Raw genomic sequence first — 17,746 nt, forward strand, 5'->3', positions numbered from 1 at the left:
GGGACGTAGCAGATTTGCGACGTAATATCAACATAGCAGAATTTTAATGGGATGTAGCAGATTTGTGACGTAATATCGACAAAGCAGAATTTTAATGGGACGTAGCAGATTTGTGATGTAATATCAACATAGCAGAATTTTAATGGGAAGTAGCAGATTTGTGACGTAATATCAACATAGCAGAATTTTAATGGGACGTAGCAGATTTGTGATTGGCCACTTATTTTGAGGCGACATTAAAATAGCTAAATTTTATTGTGAAGTAAAGCATTTTTTAAACTTCCTTCAAGTTGCATGTTAAAAAATGAATGTGAAACACAATAATCTTATTTTACTGACCTACATGTGTGAGGATAATAATCATACCTGAGTAATCAACATACATCAACTCCATCATTAAATCTTCAGAGTAACCAAAACGGTAAACTGGCCAGTAAACTTTCTGTACACATGAAGGGACAATTCCAAGTCAATATTAGGACAGAAAACTGTTTACTAAATCATTTGGCACTAACAGGCTTTATATCATTGGCTTACAGAAGTAAATACCGACCTACTGATTGAGACTTAGAGACACGAGTACCTGGTACTTACATAATTGATATTGGTGTGTAGTAAAATTTGAATTAAAATTTTTGTTTAATTTCTCAAAGGTTTTGATTTTATTTTGATCTAAATCATACAGATAACGTTGCTATGTAAATAACCCTGTTATTTAAACAAGAAAAATAGTAATAAAAATTAACCAATGAAAATGAAATTCCTAACAACTGCAGACAGCACCACACAATTATTACTGAATTAAACATATACCATGGACACAGTGTACAACATGACACTTCTGTATCACAACACAACTCATAAATACTTTCATCTTCCAGAACAGATTATATAATACTAAATATAGCTTTACAACACTGCTACATAGTATGTAATGAACCAGTTTAACAAAATTGTTTGACCACCTATGAAATTACCTATCAAAATCATCAATATCAGCTCATGTCCGTGAATATCTCCCTCTTCAGGTCCCATGTCTCTCGGCCAGATCACAATCTCATTTTATAGATGATACAGCTGAACTTCAGTAGGACTTAGCTTCGGACTACTTCAAAGTTCCTTAGTATCATCTGCAAAGGAAGTTCACAGAGGAAATAAGTCATTTTCCATTGTTTATATAAAGAATGCAGCTGTCTGATTGGTTGAGTTTTTCTTTTCATACCTCTATGGAAAAAAAACATGAATGGTGCGAAAAACATATGAACTCACAATTGCAATACGACCATTAACATTGTGTATTGATTTGTGCGAAAGAATCCCTTATCATATAAGTAAAATTTTACATTAAATGTGTTTTTAAATTTAACAGACAGTTTCAGAAATTAATTATAAGCATTAATGCCAAAAGTTGACATCAATGCTCAATTGAAGGGAGCCCAGACTAACTAGATTAAGATCAGTCAGCACGAAAAGAGACTAAAAGGCTTGAAGGCTTCATATTTTAGATGCAAAACTGAGCAAAACACTACTGACAGTTTACAGAAGGCTAACATATCTTTATTTTCTTTCAAATGTAATATATATTCTGATAAAAGGTTATAACACAAGTTCCTATCAGTAAATCTTATCATAGTAGATAGCAGAGATCAGTGTTAGTTTGTAGTAACACTGCTCGTTATCAAGGTACTCTTGGGTCCTGTAATAAACCGTACAAAAATGAAATCACAAACCTGTTCATATCTGGATTTCATTGCCAACGCCTCAATCTGAAGTAAGGAGAAGCAATATACATTAGAATCAACAGCTACAAATTATTCATTAAGTAGGTCATCAATCAAAGCTTACCAGACCTAGCTTGTATACTTGGACATTGTTTAACATTAATTATCTAACCTTTCTGTTACATGTGGCAGGAGGCCTAGTCCCCAGATAGGGGGTAACATTACTGTGTGTTACCTGTAACAGGGGGCCTAGTCCCCAGATAGGGGGTAACATTACTGTGTGTTACCTGTAACAGGGGACCTAGTCCCCAGATAGGGGGTAACATTACTGTGTGTTACCTGTAACAGGGGGCCTAGTCCCCAGATAGGGGGTAACATTACTGTGTGTTACCTGTGACAGGGGACCTGGGTAACATTACTGTGTTACCTGTAACAGGGAACCTAGTCCCCAGATAGGGGGTAACATTACTGTGTGTTACCTGTAACAGGGAACCTAGTCCCAAGATAGGGGGTAACATTACTGTGTGTTACCTGTAACAGGGGGCCTAGTCCCCAGATAGGGGGTAACATTACTGTGTGTTACCTGTAACAGGGGACCTAGTCCCCAGATAGGGGGTAACATTACTGTGTGTTACCTGTAACAGGAGGCCTAGTCCCCAGATAGGGGATAACATTACTGTGTGTTACCTGTAACAGGGGGCCTAGTCCCCAGATAGGGGGTTACATTACTGTGTGTTACCTGTGACAGGAGGCCTAGTCCCCAGATAGGGGGTAACATTACTGTGTGTTACCTGTAACAGGGAACCTAGTCCCCAGATAGGGGGTAACATTACTGTGTGTTACCTGTGACAGGAGACCTAGTCCCCAGATAGGGGGTAACATTACTGTGTGTTACCTGTAACAGGGGGCCTAGTTCCCAGATAGGGGGTAACATTACTGTGTGTTACCTGTAACAGGGAGCCTAGTCCCCAGATAGGGGGTAACATTACTGTGTGTTACCTGTAACAGGGGGCCTAGTCCCCAGATAGGGGGTAACATTACTGTGTGTTACCTGTAACAGGGGGCCTAGTCCCCAGATAGGGGGTAACATTACTGTGTGTTACCTGTAACAGGGAGCCTAGTCCCAAGATAGGGGGTAACATTACTGTGTGTTACCTGTAACAGGGGGTAACATTACTGTGTGTTACCTGTAACAGGGGGCCTAGTCCCCAGATAGGGGGTAACATTACTGTGTGTTACCTGTAACAGGGGGCCTAGTCCCCAGATAGGGGGTAACATTACTGTGTGTTACCTGTAACAGGGGGCCTAGTCCCCAGATAGGGGGTAACATTACAGTGTGTTACCTGTAACAGGGGTCTAGTCCTCAGATAGGGGGTAACATTACTGTGTGTTACCTGTGACAGGGGGTCTAGTCCCCAGATAGGGGGTAACATTACTGTGTGTTACCTGTAACAGGGGGCCTAGTCCCCAGATAGGGGGTAACATTACAGTGTGTTACCTGTAACAGGGGCCTAGTCCCCAGATAGGGGGTAACATTACTGTGTGTTACCTGTAACAGAGGGCCTAGTCCCCAGATAGGGGGTAACATTACTGTGTGTTACCTGTAACAGGGGACCTAGTCCCCAGATAGGGGGTAACATTACTGTGTGTTACCTGTGACAGGGGGCCTAGTCCCCAGATAGGGGGTAACATTACTGTGTGTTACCTGTAACAGGGGGCCTAGTCCCCAGATAGGGGGTAACATTACTGTGTGTTACCTGTGACAGGGGGCCTAGTCCCCAGATAGGGGGTAACATTACTGTGTGTTACAGTGTGAGAGACAGAATACAACATTGCGTTATTTAGTCCAACATATGATGGTGGTGGGCTAAAAATCTTAGCACTTCACAAAAATATTGATTTAGAATTTGATTTATTATTGAGATCTTTATTCCTGATTGATTCATTGAATATATATATTTACAAATGAATTAAATACAAGTTTAATTAACTCATCACAGTCTTCTAATACAAAAATACAAATTACTTGATTCTTCACTATTCCTGCTTCTCGCTCCGACCTCTGAATTCATCCATGGAGTTGGAAGCACCAAAGTACAGACATAAAATTGACAGCACTTTTGTTGGAATAATTCTGAAAATAAAAACCCACAAAGATGATCAGTTAAATTTATCTCTTATTCGGCTGTGGATTGTAATTAACACTGATTTAACTTCAAACAAATATATGTAGCAGATTTCAATTTCAACAAGTTTTATTGCAATTGAAAAGGAATAGGGCATCAGTCAAAGCTCATATAAGCCTTCTCCGTAAAACTTTGGTATGATACAGTTACATAAACGTAAACAATACATATAGTGTGTCTCCACGTCCCCACCAGATAAGGTAACACTTACTAACAACTGTATTTTTTATATGAATATTTATTCCACCTCTGAACCCTCCTTGCCTGTCCTTTCAATATTAATCACAAGAAAAACTATCTAAAACAAGGTCATTATCTGGTATTGGCAGAATTCACAAATAAGTTTCAAAAAAAAATAATTATTGATGTACATAAATATCCTAAAGCTGTTAGTTAGGACTCATTTTGTATCTGATGTCACGATTCATTGGTCACATAAATCTATGCTACCTATATCTTATTCAAATTTGAATCTTCTTTATTCACGATAATTTACTAAACTACATTGTAGGCTATTAACTACCCGTGGTTACCTCCCTTGAACATGGGGGAATATAACAAGAGGCCCAATTAGGGCCTTAACAGTCATCTGACTCTAAAGACCCTTGTACTGCTATAGTGTACATACAATGTACTCAGTAGCAAGTATAGTGGCACTGTTGGCCATGGCGGCCATTGTGGATTTTGGACCTAGCAGAAAATAAACAACACTTGGTAAGGACCATCTCAGGATCATTTCAGGTAAGTTAGTGCTGAATCCCACCGGCGGAACTTTAGAAGAAGTTTGAAATAGGTGTTGTTCAGGAAAATCATGATTGTGCAATCATGTTACAAAATGGCCATTGTGGCTGTCATATTACAAAATGGCTGCTGTGGCTGCCATCAGTGCCATGTCAAAGTTTTTGCGAAGCTGAAAAATAACAACACTTTGTTGGCTCTCCTTCCATAACATCCTCATCATTTTCCAGTTAAATGGCAGAAGTTTGAAATGTGTTGTTCAAGATGGCAGCCATCTTGGACTTTAGACCGGTCCGAAAAATAACAACTCTTGGTCTGGATCATTTCAGGATCATTTCAGGCAAGTTTCAGTTCAATAGCACTGATGGAACTTGAGAAGAAGTTTAAAATGGTTTTTTTTTAAAGATGGTGGCCATCTTGGATTTCAGATTGCCCCGAGAAATAACCACACCTCGTTGGGATCATTTCAGGATCATTTCAGGCAAGTTTCAGTTCAATACATGTAGCACTGGTGAAACTTGAGAAGAAGTTTACAATGTGTTTTTAAGATGGCGGCCATCTTGGATTCCGGACAGACCCGAAAAAATAACAACAGTCGGTCAGGACCATCTCGGGATCATTCCTGGCAAGTTTCAGCTCAATCCCACTGTTGGAACTTGAGAAGAAGTTTGAAATGTGAAAAGGCAACAGACTGCGGATGGCACGACAACGGACAGAGCACGATGGCTATATAAAGTTATGGCCCCTTTTTGTATCGGATCTAAGAAAAAGGATGTCGTAAATGTGTCGTAAATAAGCTAAGAAAGATTTAACATACATTATATGTAATTGGCTTGTGATTACCTCCCCTCTCTGTGTCAACAATAAGTAAGAAGTTCATAGGTGTCTCACATTTCATAATCACAAACATGTAGAGAGTCAATGCTATAGTAGACAGGATATATCATACATCAGTTACCTCCCCTTCCAGTATCATAAAGACGTAGACAGGGACTATAATAAATTCAGTTACCTCCCCTTTCAGTGTAATAAAGACGTAGACAGGGACTATAATAAATTCAGTTACCTCCCCTTTCAGTATCATAAAGAGGTAGACAGGATCTATATATAATAAATTCAGTTACCTCCCCTTTCATCGTCATAAAGATGTAGACAGGGACTATATATATAAATTCAGTTACCTCCCCTTTCATCGTCATAAAGAGGAAGGCTATGATAATTTCAGTTACCTCCCCTTTTAGCGAAATACATCCAGATTACCTACCCTTTCAGTGCCATGAAGAAGTACAGGGCCCGTGGGAGTATAATCATTTTCTGGTTACAGAGGATGGCATCTACAATCCTATTGGCTGCAAAGTCGGGTTCAAGAATCGGCAGTAACCATGGCACCCTGGTGAAAAAATTCTACTGCTAATAATCAGGTATAAAATACTGATACAGGCAACAAGGGATGTGGATATAAGTAGATATTTTATAAGGCAACAATATATCTGAAAGTAAGAAAACAAAGACACTTTTTTCATTCTTTTATTCTGCACAATCAAATAACTGAATTTCATTCGAGGCTATTTATGTCAGTATCTGAATGGTTACATATAGACAATGTGGATTAAGGTGTACGGTATCTGAATGGTTAGATTAAGGTGTACGATATCTGAATGGTTATATATAGATTAAGGTGTACGGTATCTGAACAGTTATAAGTTACCTTGTCTTGCACCCTTCAAACATTCCAGTGGAGATGTAAAAAGGACACACAACTGTGGTATGGACGCCATCTTTTCCCTGCATTTCCATTTCAAACCTGAGTGACTCATCAAAGCCAACAGCTCCAAATTTACTGGCACAGTAGTCGCAGAGACCATTTACTCCGAGTAGTCCTGCAGAACTGGCAATGTTCACAAGGTGTCCATGGTTACGCTCAATCATCCCAGGTAGAAATGCTTTACAAGTCTGTGTGAAAATTTCATAATCTATTTATAATATCCATTTAACATGCTGTACACTTTTTTTTACATCTTTTTGTTTTTACAACATCTTATTTTCCAGAATTTTTCTACACAGAGAAGACAAAACAACTTCTACACAGAGAAGACAAAACGACTCCTACACAGAGAAGACAAAATGACTTCTACACAGAGTAGACAAAACGACTTCTACACAGAGAAGACAAAACGACTTCTACACAGAGAAGACAAAACGACTTCTACATAGAGAAGACAAAACGACTTCTACACAGAGAAGACAAAACGACTTCTACACAGAGAAGACAAAACGACTTCTACACAGAGAAGACAAAACGACTTCTACACAGAGTAGACAAAACGACTTCTACACAGAGTAGACAAAATGACTTCTACACAGAGAAGACAAAACGACTTCTACACAGAGAAGACAAAACGACTTCTACACAGAGAAGACAAAACGACTTCTACTCAGAGTAGACAAAATTACTTCTACACAGAGAAGACAAAACAACTTCTACACAGAGAAGACAAAACGACTTCTACACAGAGAAGACAAAACGACTTCTACATAGAGAAGACAAAACGACTTCTACACAGAGAAGACAAAACGACTTCTACACAGAGAAGACAAAACGACTTCTACACAGAGAAGACAAAACGACTTCTACACAGAGAAGATAAAACGACTTCTACACAGAGTAGACAAAATGACTTCTACACAGAGAAGACAAAACGACTTCAACACAGAGAAGACAAAACGACTTCTACACAGAGAAGACAAAACGACTTCTACTCAGAGTAGACAAAATTACTTCTACACAGAGAAGACAAAACAACTTCTACACAGAGAAGACAAAACGACTTCTATACAGAGAAGACAAAACGACTCCTACACAGAGTAGACAAAATGACTTATACACAGAGAAGACAAAACGACTTCTATACAGAGAAGACAAAACGACTTCTACACAGAGTAGACAAAACGACTTCTACACAGAGAAGACAAAACAACTTCTACACAGAGAAGACAAAACGACTTCTACACAGAGAAGACAAAATTACTTCTATTATAGAGTACCCAAATCAACTTCTACACAGAGAAGACAAAATTACTTCCATTATAGAGTACCCAAATCAACTTCTACAATGGTTGTGATATAAGAAAAGTCATTCATTATTGTAATGGTAACTTGGAACTTACCCAAAAATGAGCTAGCGTGTTGACCTCAAATGTTTTCTGGATCATGTTGTCAGATATCTCGAGGAATTTCTTACCAGTGACCATTCCTGCATTGTTTACTAAGATGTCAACATCACCGATATCTTGTTTCACCTGAAATGTTGATCACACTAGTATCATAATCTTAATCAATTACACTTATCACAATGAATGTCAATAGAATATCTTACATCACTGATGACCCTTTTAAAATATGTTTGAAATTTTAACAATTTTCTGGGGCGTAATCCAGGGTGATTGACATCTATATACAAAAGGCACATTTTACACAATCTAATTAAATTGGTTTGGTTTGGTTTGGTTTATTTTGTTTAACGTCCTATTAACATCTAAGGTCATTAAAGGACGGCCTCCCGTGTGTGCGACATGCATGCGTGTGGTGAGTGCGTATGTGTGTTTTGGGAGGCTGCGGTATGTTCGTGTTATGTCTCCTTGTGATAGGCCGGAACTTTTGCCGACAATCTAATTAAAATTGAGATGGTCATTCTCACTACGTTACATGAATATCTAACAACATCCCATAAGGGGTCACATTCTGATGACCTTTGAGATGTGTGTATTTCACTTTCAGGGTGAATTGGCAATTTTTTTATGTCTGCATCGTCACAGCATCCATCTGAAGCAAACCATTTCGGCACAGCAGGTATATAGCTATATGCTTTATGGGACGAAATGACCTGAAACAAATTGACAGATTTATGCGAGCTATGTGTTCTTGTCATGCTAATTTGGACACATAAAATTCACTTCAAAGATTCTGGAAGTAGTCATTTGATTGGCTAATCCAAAAGGTTACCCTGATGTGACCCCTTATGGGATGTTGTTAGATGTTCATGTAACGTAGTGAGAATGACCATCTAGATTTTAATTAGATTGCATTTCACACAACATTTGTGGCTGTTCTGTACCTTTTATAACTATATTATCAGCATCTAAATAGCTTTCCTTTGGACAGTATGGAGAAGCCAGTTTGGTAGGAATAACCTCGGCCAATATGAACTGAAGACTGTCTAAATTTAGAACATTGTGGAATACATAACTGAAGAGCCACTGTATCATACAGTTCATGCCATAGATATTGGATAGATACACAAGAGTATCACTTATTTAGATCAAAATTTCATCGCTCCGTTAGACTTATTCTCTGTTGATTTTAAAATTATATAAATATTTCACCTTCTACTAGAGAATTATATAGGACCAGGCTTCGACTGATAAATAGCAAACCTGTGGTGACACAGCTGCTCAAACATTTGTAAAGCGATCTTGATCGAATTTCTACGAATTGAAAATTGTATGTTTACATGTCTATATGGTAAAGGCATACAATATCCATATGGACCTAAGTATATTGTAATATTTATGAAAAGCCTCATATGAAATACTACTTTCTGCTGAATATCTTACACTGTTCACCATACAGAGTTAAATTGCCCACATTTGACACCAATAATTATAGTGTAAGAGAGCCTGACCTGGCTTGCTACCCTGTAGATGTCGTCCCGTTTACAGAGATCCACAGTGTACGTTCTAGTCGAGGCTCCCAAACTCTTACACTGGCGAGCTGTTTCCTCGTTTCCTTTGGTATCAATATCCCACAATACCAAACGACACCCTAACTCTGCAAATCTCACCGACATCAATCGCCCAATACCACTTCCTGTAAAGAGAACATAGCATAATACAAGTAAAAGCAATCATTTTAGTAATTTTACATTATAATTTCAATGTCTATTTCAATCATGTTTTTTAATAATATATAAGAACAATATAATTAACATTGATGAACCTGTCTGCTTAAAAATGTTAAACAACCTAATAAGAAAAAAAATATTGTTTACAGAGACTGGTTCACACATTTTCAGCTGCAATGATTAGGAGAAAACTGTAAATGTTCCATAAATAACTAGAGCTGTTGCTGACTAATACCCTTGCAATCTGCACGAGTCAATGGTGAATTGGAACTGTTAATTAGAGGCTAACTGTGGATATTTCTGAAATTCAGAATGTCTGAAATATGTGTTGTTCACAATAAAGAGAATTCAGTGACCAGTTGTCATAGCAACCATAATTTTGAGAAAAAGAAAGTGGCATGCACATCTACATATGGTCCTCTATATTTGTGTGAAGTTTCATTGAAATTGGCCCTTTGGTTTAGGAGAAGTTGTCGACCGGACAAAGTTGAAGTTATGGTTCTTATCGGAAAACCTTTTTATAGTGACCAGTTGCCATAGCAACCATAATTTTGAGAAAAAGAAAGTTTCATGCACATCTACACATGGTCCTATATATTTGTGTGAAGTTTCATTGAAATCGGCCCTTTGGTTTAGGAGAAGTTGTCCGGACAAACTTAAAGTTATGGTTCTTTTCGGAAAACCTGTTTATAGTGACCAGTTGCCATAGCAACCATAATTTTGAGAAAAAGAAAGTGGCATGCACATCTACACATGATCATTAATATTTGTGTGAAGTTTAATTGGAATCGGACCATCGGTTTAGGAGGAGTTGTCCGGACAAAAAGTGTCTACAGACAGACGGACGGACAACCTGATTCCAGTATACCCCCCTAACTTCGTTGCGGGGGTATAATGAAAAGGGGAGGTAACAGTTAATATGCCCTAAATAATGAATAGGGGAGGTAACTGTACATGTTCCCTAAATAATTTCTTGTTTAGAAACGCCTGAGATATTTGAGGTGATATTGTGAATACAGCTGTATACAGTATTGTATGCATGCTATAAATTAAACAAGTATCATGTTTACTATAACGAAGTGATCCTAGTTTGTATAATGCATGTACCGTTTACAGATGAAATTGTGGTATCTACGGAATTTCCTAACATTTACATTTGTCTGACCTGACTGACCATAAAATAAATGCAGATGTCAAGAATAAATTATTTCAAAACTAACATAGCCTACATACAATTGCTTAACAAACATGTAATGTTACCTCCATAGAATTACAAAACATCACCTAGTGGATCCCAGCTATGCTGGGAGTATGATAAACCCAGTATAAACAGAACTTTGTATCACAAACACCCTGGATTCTCTCCAGAACTTCGTATCACAAACACCCTGGATTCTCTCCAGATAGATATTTCTTGTTACTTAAATTTGATTAAATTATTCTGCATTTAATCTTGGTTTTTAAATTTTAACAAAAATTAATTGTCCAAGTTCATCAGTATTTAGCTTGTAAAGATTTATAAATATACTCCAACACCTCTAAAAAATAATTAGAAATTACAGTGAGCAGGGGCTAACATTGATATAGACCATTAATCTCTCTTGGAATTTCCTGGTATTATATTTTTTGCACACAAACTTTTATTCTGAAAGCAACATTTATTTGAAGTGGCACAGGTGTTACAGGTAAAAATACAGGTGTTATGGCCTGTTAGAGATAACAATATCTGGCACAGGTATTACAGGTAAAAATATAGGTGTTATGGCCTGTTAGAGATAACAATACCCGGCACAGGTATGACAGGTAAAAATACAGGTGTTATGGCCTGTTAGAGATAACAATATCTGGCACAGGTATTACAGGTAAAAATACAGGTGTGATGGCCAGCTGTTACATATAACAATACCTGGCACAGGTATTACAGGTAAAAATACAGGTGTTATGGCCTGTTAGAGATAACAATATCTGCCACAGGTATTACAGGTAAAAATACAGGTGTGATGGCCAGCTGTTACATATAACAATACCTGGCACAGGTATTACAGGTAAAAATATAGGTGTTATGGCCTGTTGCAGATAACAATACCTGGCACAGGTGTTACAGGTAAAAACACAGGTGTTTTGGCCCATTTCAGATAACAGGTGTTACATGTGTATGCGTTGTTATTTACAGGTAACAATACCTGACACAGATGTTGCAGCTAAGTAAAAATACAGGTGTTGTGTGTTTTTACAGGTCATAATGCATGCCAAACACAGATATTACAGGTAAAAAACAGAAGATTTTACAGATGCTACAAATGTATGGGTTGTTACAGGGAGCAATACCTAGCACAGGTAAAAAAAATGTTATGATTACACACATAAATACTCGGTGAACATGTATGTAACTGATACTAGAGAGAGGAGAAATTAGCATACCCGTAGCTCTTTTATGTCACTGATGACACAAATACCAACCCATTGTGTGCACAGGTGTTGGATAAATTTTGGTGTATATATGTATGCATGCTTCCACGAACATTATCGTGTCTGTAACTTGTAGCTACCCTGAAAAGTCACGCCCCCTTCCACCACTCCTTACAAAGAATGTAATCTCGTGTTGTTTTTTCTACATGCTGTGTATATTACAAACCGTGGGTTACTGCAGTATAAATATGTATCCATACCTGCTCCAGTTATCAACACGGTCTCGCCAGAGATGTTCTTCGCTTGCAGACTGGTGGGCACAAATGTCAACACTATCGCCTTCAACCAGTAGTAAATTAAAGAAAGTAACATAATAATTGTTTCCTTGGTAAGTTCCACATAGTCCGCCATTGTTCAGCTTCAGTTAGTCATGCAGACACACTAGAATATGGACTTCGGACCGTCCGAGATCTAGGGGCTAGTTCAGATAGCGCTAGAGAACAAGTTTACTGTGCCTCGAAGGCTGACGGGACTGATAAGGCCAGGCTATCTCGTACCTGTCAATGGGGACTTCCCGTTTCGATATCAGAGATATATAATTAGGCAAGGGTAAAGTTTATGTGTTCATTAATTGTGGTTAAATGTAGCTTTCGGTAGGACCTATTTGTCATTCGTTGATCAATATCATGGCTTGACAGTCAGAACAATTTTGCCCTACGGGTCATCTGGCCAAGGTAAACATTGACCAAGGGGAGTAACTCTTATCGCTATAACGTTCAATACTGACAAACAAATGAAATCTTCATTTTTGTGGTCATAAATTGTTTAACTACCGAATATTGAACCTAAATTCCATATAACACACTTTTCTAAGACTTTAGAAATTCGAACTTTATGTTCAGTAAATTAATCATTTTGGCTTTCTCGAAATCGACTAAAATAACAATCAAACAGCAAATCGAGCGGGGATGTGTATATAAATAAATATAGGGATAGGCCATCTTCGCATTTTTCATTTGGTACATTTGTATATAGGCCTACTGTATATGGATGAGCCAAATCAGCGATCAGTCGACCGGGTATGCGAGAACTATGGATATTAACAACTTTCAAAATACATGTACAATGCGTAAACCGAATCTGGTTGTTTAACATATCTATTGTACATTATGATGCGTTGCTGGCGTTGTGTAAATATTTATTTTCTAGATAAATCATATTTAATTTGAAGGTGTCCCCATGATCCTGAGAATGCCAGTGTTACAATGTAGGGCCCACATGTACTATTGGTTATCTTAAAGACGCTTTATGGACAAGATTCCATTTGGTATTAATGATAACACTCTCTCCCGATCCGGGCCATTCTGAAAGTGATTTTTCAGGAAGATACATTGAGGTTAGCTACATATGGTATGTTATTCAAAACATCAGATTTTATAATTTGAATCGGGCAGGTAGCCCCATATACCTGGTCAAGTCCGATCGGGGAATCACACCTTGGCCGCCTAGGTTTTGGTCAGCATCTGGCCTGACTCTCATTCCCATCTTTTATTAGGATATATCTTCACTAATAAGTAGTATTACAACGATGAGACAAAAACTGACATTGTAGTCTAGCTAACACCGTGTCCATTCTCTGCTCCAACACACTACGACGCAAATGACATCGCCTACATCTAGCGCAATGCAGTCCTGGTTACAAAGGCAGTTTTAGTTCGATTTCATATTCTAGCTGAACCTTTCCGTTCCTGCATTGAAGTTGAGTGAGGAAAATCATGAGACCCTAACAAGTGGTCCAGTGCTTCACCAATAATTGACAATTGTTTCACCAATAAAAGACAATTGTTTCACCGAAAATGAAACAGTGTTTCACCAGTAAAAGTCAATTGTTTCGCTAATAAGCGACAATTGTTTCACCAAAAATGGACCAGTGTTTCACCAATAATTGACAAGTGTTTCACCAATAATTGACAAGTGTTTCACCAATAAGTGACAAGTGTTTCACCAATAAGTGACAAGTGTTTCACCAATAATTGACCAGTGTTTCACCAATAAGTGACAAAAGTTTCACCAATAAGTGACAAGTGTTTCACCAATAAGTGACAAGTGTTTCACTAATAATTGACAATTGTTTCACCAATAATTGACCAATGTTTCACCAATAAGTGACAAGTGTTTCAACAATAATTGACCAATGTTTCACCAATAAGTGACAAGTGTTTCAACAATAATTGACCAATGTTTCACCAATAGGTGACAAGTGTTTCAGGATAATCGAAAAACAACAGATTAGGAATGTGACTACATGCCGCTTTAAGTGGTTTATTAGAACAACAAAATACATGTCCTGTAAAAGGATATGACTGAAAATTTAACAATTTAGTTAGGATGTTCTTTCCGGGATTACTGGATATTCTGCCGATGAATTCTTAGTTTACGTAGTGTAAACATTATATTCGTTTCAAAAATAACTTATAGTAACATATTCCATTTATTTACAATGGAATATTCTCTATCAGCCTCGACACAATGTAGACGAACTGATAAAGAGCCACTGGAAGTCAAAGTACTAACCTTGGGTAAGTTTTCTTTGTCTGTTCATTATCTAACTTTGTTCTCTTTTATTGTGTATGTTTCAATAACACCGCATACTGTAAACGCTAATCTGGTATAATTTGGTTTTACGCTGGAATTTGAGTGCGTCAAATGTAGTGCGTTTACAATATTCAATTCAATTCAATTCAATTCATTTATTGACTTTAGGTCTATGACCCATCAGTACATAAATTAATATACATGTATATATATATGTATATAGATATATATGAATACAACATGTATTATAATAAAATTACAAAACGTAATTGACTTATTATAATTAAATACGGAAACCGATTAACCATCATATGTACTATATTATGAGGAATATTAATCAACCATATTGTCTACTGGCAACATCAGCAAAAAATACATTGTATTCCACTTAATCTTACAAGGGCTGCGCCCAATCACAGAATTGATACTAATTATAATACACTGTTACAGAATAAGGATTCTAGGAGAACTTTTATAACAGTCAGTCAGAGAGACATGGACAAAAAGTATCAGATAATACCATTTGGTAAACACGACAGACGGACACCGGGAGGTTCAACAATTATTAGTACACTATTATGCAATAACGTGTTACATCAAAACTCAACACCTACACAAACCGAGTATATTTACACAATTCTGCAACTAAAAGCTTCTTTGATAAATCTTCCTAGCAACTTCAATTCTTTATGACTATTTGTGTTCAGTAATTCTATTACTTTGAAGACTGAAGGTTTTTTCCAAAAGTATTTCTTTATATATTTTCCTCTAAGAGTTGAATATTTTTGACATACGAGTAAAAAATGAAATTCATCCTCAACTTCTAAAGAATTACAGTTAATGCAATACCTATAACACCTGGGAATATTCCCATACCTTCCTGATTCTATAGCTAGATTGTGTGCTGAAAGTCTCAATTTTGTTATCATTTTTCTCAATTGACTTGGTAATGATTTGGTGAGGTAGAATTGCAGTGTTACTTTATTAACCATATGTTTGTATAGATCACATTTACTCGACATATGTAATGAGTTAAACAATGTCTGAGAGGCCTGGTCATTAATTCTTTCTTTTATAATAGGCATATAAACAATATCAGAAGGTAACTGACGTAACCATATATATCCAAATCCAAGTTCAAATAATTTGTGCTTCACATGCAAGAGCCAATTCTGTTTTGGATTCTCTTTCTCAATTTCCATGTAGAGCAAGTTGTAAGCCTCTCTTAGTATACAATTATCAGGATTCAACAATTTAAACCAAAATTTTAACATTCTATTAAGTTGCATATTCTTCAGTGGGAGTCGCCCAAGTTCGATATAAATCATAGCGTTACAGGTAGATTTTTTAACGCCCAGTAAGTTTTTACAAAATTCTAAATGTACCTTTTCAACTTCCAAAGCATTATGAGTACTCCATACTTCACAGGCATAGCAAAGAATACTGCTAATATAAGTATCAAACAAATGCAACATAGTTTTTACATTTCAGTTCAAATTATTACACTTTGAACGTAGGGCAAAAAGAGCTTTACGACCTTGTTCGGCTAAATGCTTAGACATAAAGTTAAATTTATTATTAAACTTAAGAAGAAATCCTAAATAACAGAACTGGTCTACCACTGAGATATTTATACCGTTATATGTCCATGTTTCGTTATCTTTGACTTTACCGCCCTTCCGAAAAACTACGATTTTTGTTTTATCTGTATTAACTGTCATTTTCCATTTATCTGAGTAAGACCTTAAATTATCCAAAAGGCTTTGCAATCCCTCGACTGATTCGGAAATCAGTACAAGATCATCTGCATACAACAGGAGAAAGAGACTCAGTTCTCCGAAATCGTAACTTGGGGCCTCGTTTTCAATAAAGTAATTTTCAAAATCATTAATGAACAGGGAAAAAAGTAATGGTGATAAAATTTCCCCTTGAAATAAACCGACCTCATTTGAGAAGAAATCTGAGCATTTCCCGTTTAGCAAGACACATGATTTTACTGAATTATATAGAGATTTCACTGTTTTTAAGAAATTACCCCGTATACCCAATTTAGAAATTTTATACCACAGGCTTACTCTGTCTACATAGTCCGGGTAGATCCTCAGTGACTTGTCACTGAAAGCGGAAGTGACGTCATAGACATCTTCAACATCTCAGGAATGGTTTCAACAGCAGGAGAGAGGGGGATATCTAGTCGGATACCTTGAAACAGTTTATATGGGCGACTTTTCACAAAGAACCCATACAGGAGTATCGAGGCAGAGGCTTTCACCCAAAACTCAATGAACTGAATGCCGGAGGTGATAGTCACTGGGGATTGAATGCTTTCCGAAAATCAACAAAACAGCAAGAAAGGCGTTTTTTCTTTGAAAGCGTTTTTGTAATTATAGTTTGAAACGCAAATATAGCATCGATAGTACTAACCCCTGGTCGGAAACCAAATTGTGCATCCGTTAAAAGATCGTAAGTTATACAAATACCCACCAATCTCTTGTTTAGAATAGAGGTAAACAATTTGCACAGACAACTTATAAGACTGATGCCACGGAAATTATTGGGATCTGAACGATCACCTTTCTTATGTACCGGTACCACTACAGCTTTTGACCATTCAGACGGAAAACATCCAGAATTTAAAATATTATTGAACAAAATTTGCAACATGGGAAGAAACATTTGCTTACCGTCAATAAAACCTTCATTTAACAGACAGTCGTTACCATGCGACTTCCCACGTTTGAGGTTATAATTTCTTCTCTGGTAATAACTGAATCTAAATCTTCATATATTACAGGATAATCAACTAAAAGTACATCATCATCATCGAGAGAATTACCAGTGCGATCAACATTGTTAGCTATGGCCTGGAAGTGATCAAACAATTGATTTATCGGCATCTGCGGCGAGTTTTTACGTTTGCTTTTGCTGAATTTTTTGTAAAAATATTTTGGGTTGTGTTTTCGCAAGTATTCTAACATATCGCCTTCGTACAACATGTATTGTTTTTTCAATCTTTTTTCCAAAATTTTATATCGTCTTTTTTGTTAACTAAAGCCGCGTGCGTTGCTGCATTCTTATTCTATACCGTAACAACTTCAACGATGTGCTCCTAGACATTCGTTACGAAGGGTTTACAATCAAATCTATTCCTACACGAATCTCATACGAACAGTCGATTAAATAGCATAGTGCCTTG

The 17,746-nt window shown here is 37.1% G+C and overlaps 1 protein-coding gene across 2 annotated transcripts; it reads right to left on the reverse strand.

Moving 5' to 3' along the window:
* Positions 1–297: 297 nt before the first annotated feature.
* On the reverse strand, positions 298–12,498 carry LOC117316477 (epidermal retinol dehydrogenase 2-like). Of its 2 annotated transcripts, none has more exons than XM_033871083.1 (8): positions 12,216–12,498; positions 9,328–9,512; positions 7,814–7,945; positions 6,354–6,598; positions 5,910–6,035; positions 3,748–3,855; positions 1,731–1,766; positions 298–1,108 (listed from the first exon to the last, which is right to left on the reverse strand). In XM_033871083.1, exons 1-6 carry the CDS (start codon positions 12,364–12,366, stop codon positions 3,759–3,761), a joined length of 936 nt encoding a protein of 311 aa, XP_033726974.1. In that variant the 5' UTR covers positions 12,367–12,498; the 3' UTR covers positions 298–1,108; positions 1,731–1,766; positions 3,748–3,758. The 2 variants fall into 2 exon arrangements, with proteins under 2 accessions (XP_033726974.1, XP_033726973.1); XM_033871082.1 differs by having other exon boundaries at positions 298–1,130.
* Between the last annotated feature and the right edge of the window lie 5,248 nt (positions 12,499–17,746).

This window comes from Pecten maximus, chromosome 18 (assembly GCF_902652985.1).
Source record: "Pecten maximus chromosome 18, xPecMax1.1, whole genome shotgun sequence".
Lineage (NCBI taxonomy): Eukaryota > Metazoa > Mollusca > Bivalvia > Pectinida > Pectinidae > Pecten > Pecten maximus.

What these genes read in the sequence shown, in the direction of transcription:
- LOC117316477 (XM_033871083.1), bottom strand. Translation starts at nt 12,366, where the DNA reads ATGGCGGACTATGTGGAACTTACCAAGGAAACAATTATTATGTTACTT. An exon ending in TCTACAGGGTAGCAAGCCAG is followed by an intron (nt 7,946 to 9,327) that starts GTCAGGCTCTCT and finishes TCAACATTTCAG; the next exon opens with GTGAAACAAGATATCGGTGA. An exon ending in TTTGAAGGGTGCAAGACAAG is followed by an intron (nt 6,036 to 6,353) that starts GTAACTTATAAC and finishes TTTTTTCACCAG; the next exon opens with GGTGCCATGGTTACTGCCGA.